This window comes from Myotis brandtii, unplaced genomic scaffold, assembly GCF_000412655.1.
Source record: "Myotis brandtii unplaced genomic scaffold, ASM41265v1 scaffold825, whole genome shotgun sequence".
Classification (NCBI taxonomy): Eukaryota; Metazoa; Chordata; class Mammalia; order Chiroptera; family Vespertilionidae; genus Myotis; species Myotis brandtii.
The window spans coordinates 648,896-650,633 of record NW_005371349.1 but is presented as its reverse complement, the minus strand read 5'-3'; the positions used below and the strand labels follow the sequence as shown (position 1 = coordinate 650,633).

Sequence of the window (1,738 nt, the reverse complement as noted above, 5' to 3'; positions counted from 1 at the left end):
CGCGTGGGAGCAGTCTGTCCCCGCCGCCCAGGTTCCGTGGCCAGAATGCCGTGTGCGTGTGTGTGTGTGTGTGTGTGTGTGTGTCCGTCCCAGAAAATACTGGTCATATCTGAAACCAAATGCACTTCACGTTCTCAAGAAAAATGTTGGTGGAACCCGGCCAGTGTGGCCCAGTGGTTGAGCATCCACCTGTGCACCAGGAGGTCGAGGTTCGGTTCCCGGTCAGGGCACAGGCCCGGGTGGGCTTGATCCCCAGTGAGGGGCGAGCAGGAGGCAGCTGATCCACCACTCTCTCTCATCATCCATTTCTCTCTCTCCCTCTCCCTTCCTCTCTGAAATTCACACAAATATATATATATTTTTTTTAAAGAAAAGAAAAATGTTGGCGGAAGCAAGAGCGTCTCGGAGCCCAGGCCTGGCCTCTGTCCCAGGACCCGGAGCTCAGGGGTCCGAAGGGGAGCTCCCGGGTGGGGGAGGCATAACCCTGTGTGTCCCAAGTCCTGGGCCAGACACGCCGACGCTGCTGGTCACCTTCCCCCCGGACTGACAGGCGCCTGGAGCTTCATCTGCTAACTCTGCCAGCCCCCTGGGGTCCCGGGGCCCCGCTGGCCGGCCTCTTGACGCCCCTGCCCACCCCGAACGTCCAGAGAAGGTCAGCCTGCCGTCCTGATGCCCCCAACAGGGCTTTTATTCTCATCTGCCCACGTGGCCCTCGGGCCCCGGCGGCTGCGCAATGAGTCGGGGCGCCCACCTGGAGTCGGGGGTCGATGGTGAAGGAGCCGGAGGTGGGGTTCATGCAGGCCACGTACTGGCAGTTGTGGATGTCCTTCAGCGTCAGCTTCTGCCTGTCGTACCTGCGCGGGCACCCGCGTTTCGCCCCCGCCCCGCTCACCCTGCAGCATGGCGGAGGTGGTGTAGAAGTTGAAGGGCACGGCCTGCACCAGGTAGTCGTCCGTGCTCAGGCTCTCCAGCTTGTCGCCCAGCAGCACGGACTTGCCCGAGCCCGCGTTCCCCACCAGCATCACGGGCCACGACTTCTCCATGAGCAGGTCCATGAAGTAGCGGATGCGGATGGTCTCTCACACCGAGCATGTGGCTGTGAAATGATCACCGTGTGCGGCCGCCTCACCAGTGCCCGTGGTCCATGTGCTGGCGGATGAGGGTGTGCGGGGCCACCGTGCCGTACTTGTCCACCTCGGGCATGTTCATGTCGTCGATGAAGTAGATGAGCTTCTTGGTCCCGGGCGGCCCGTAGTTCCTGCCCGACTTCTTCTCCAGCGGCTTCTCCAGGACCCCTGGGAGGGAGCGCTGCCACCAGGCGGCCCCGCATCCGGGCACCCGATCGTGGGGCCCAGGATGTGGCCTAGAGGGGCCTCCACCCCCCGGGGTCAAGGAGGGGGTGGTGGGCGTCATGGGTGGGGGGCAAGGGCTGCGGGAACCTTGAGCCCCTCAACCTTGTGGCCCCCGCAGCTCGGTGGTGGCAGGGGCCCCTGTGGGATCCGCCGTGAGCATGGGGAAGGGGGCCTGGTGACCACCCTGTCCCTACTCTGGGGTGGGGGCCAGCGGGTGGGGGTGGGGAATGAAGAAGCAACTGGACAAGGAATGGGGGGACGGACAGCCATGTGGCTGTGTGTGTCCAGGCTGGGTTATGAGGACCGACCTCTGCTCCCCCCGCTTCTTAACCTCACCCTGTCCCCCAGCCTCACTGTCCCCAGCCTCCCCCTGCCCCGCTCCCCCT

The 1,738-nt window shown here is 64.3% G+C and overlaps 1 protein-coding gene across 1 annotated transcript in view; it reads right to left on the bottom strand.

Annotated features, from left to right (window-relative positions):
- DNAH17 (dynein, axonemal, heavy chain 17) overlaps positions 1–1,738 on the bottom strand; it is a 76,281-nt gene that overhangs the window by 29,444 nt on the left and 45,099 nt on the right. Inside the window, 2 exon segments of the mRNA XM_014531725.1 lie at positions 752–854; positions 1,130–1,295. Coding sequence (XP_014387211.1) covers positions 752–854; positions 1,130–1,295 — 269 coding nt within the window.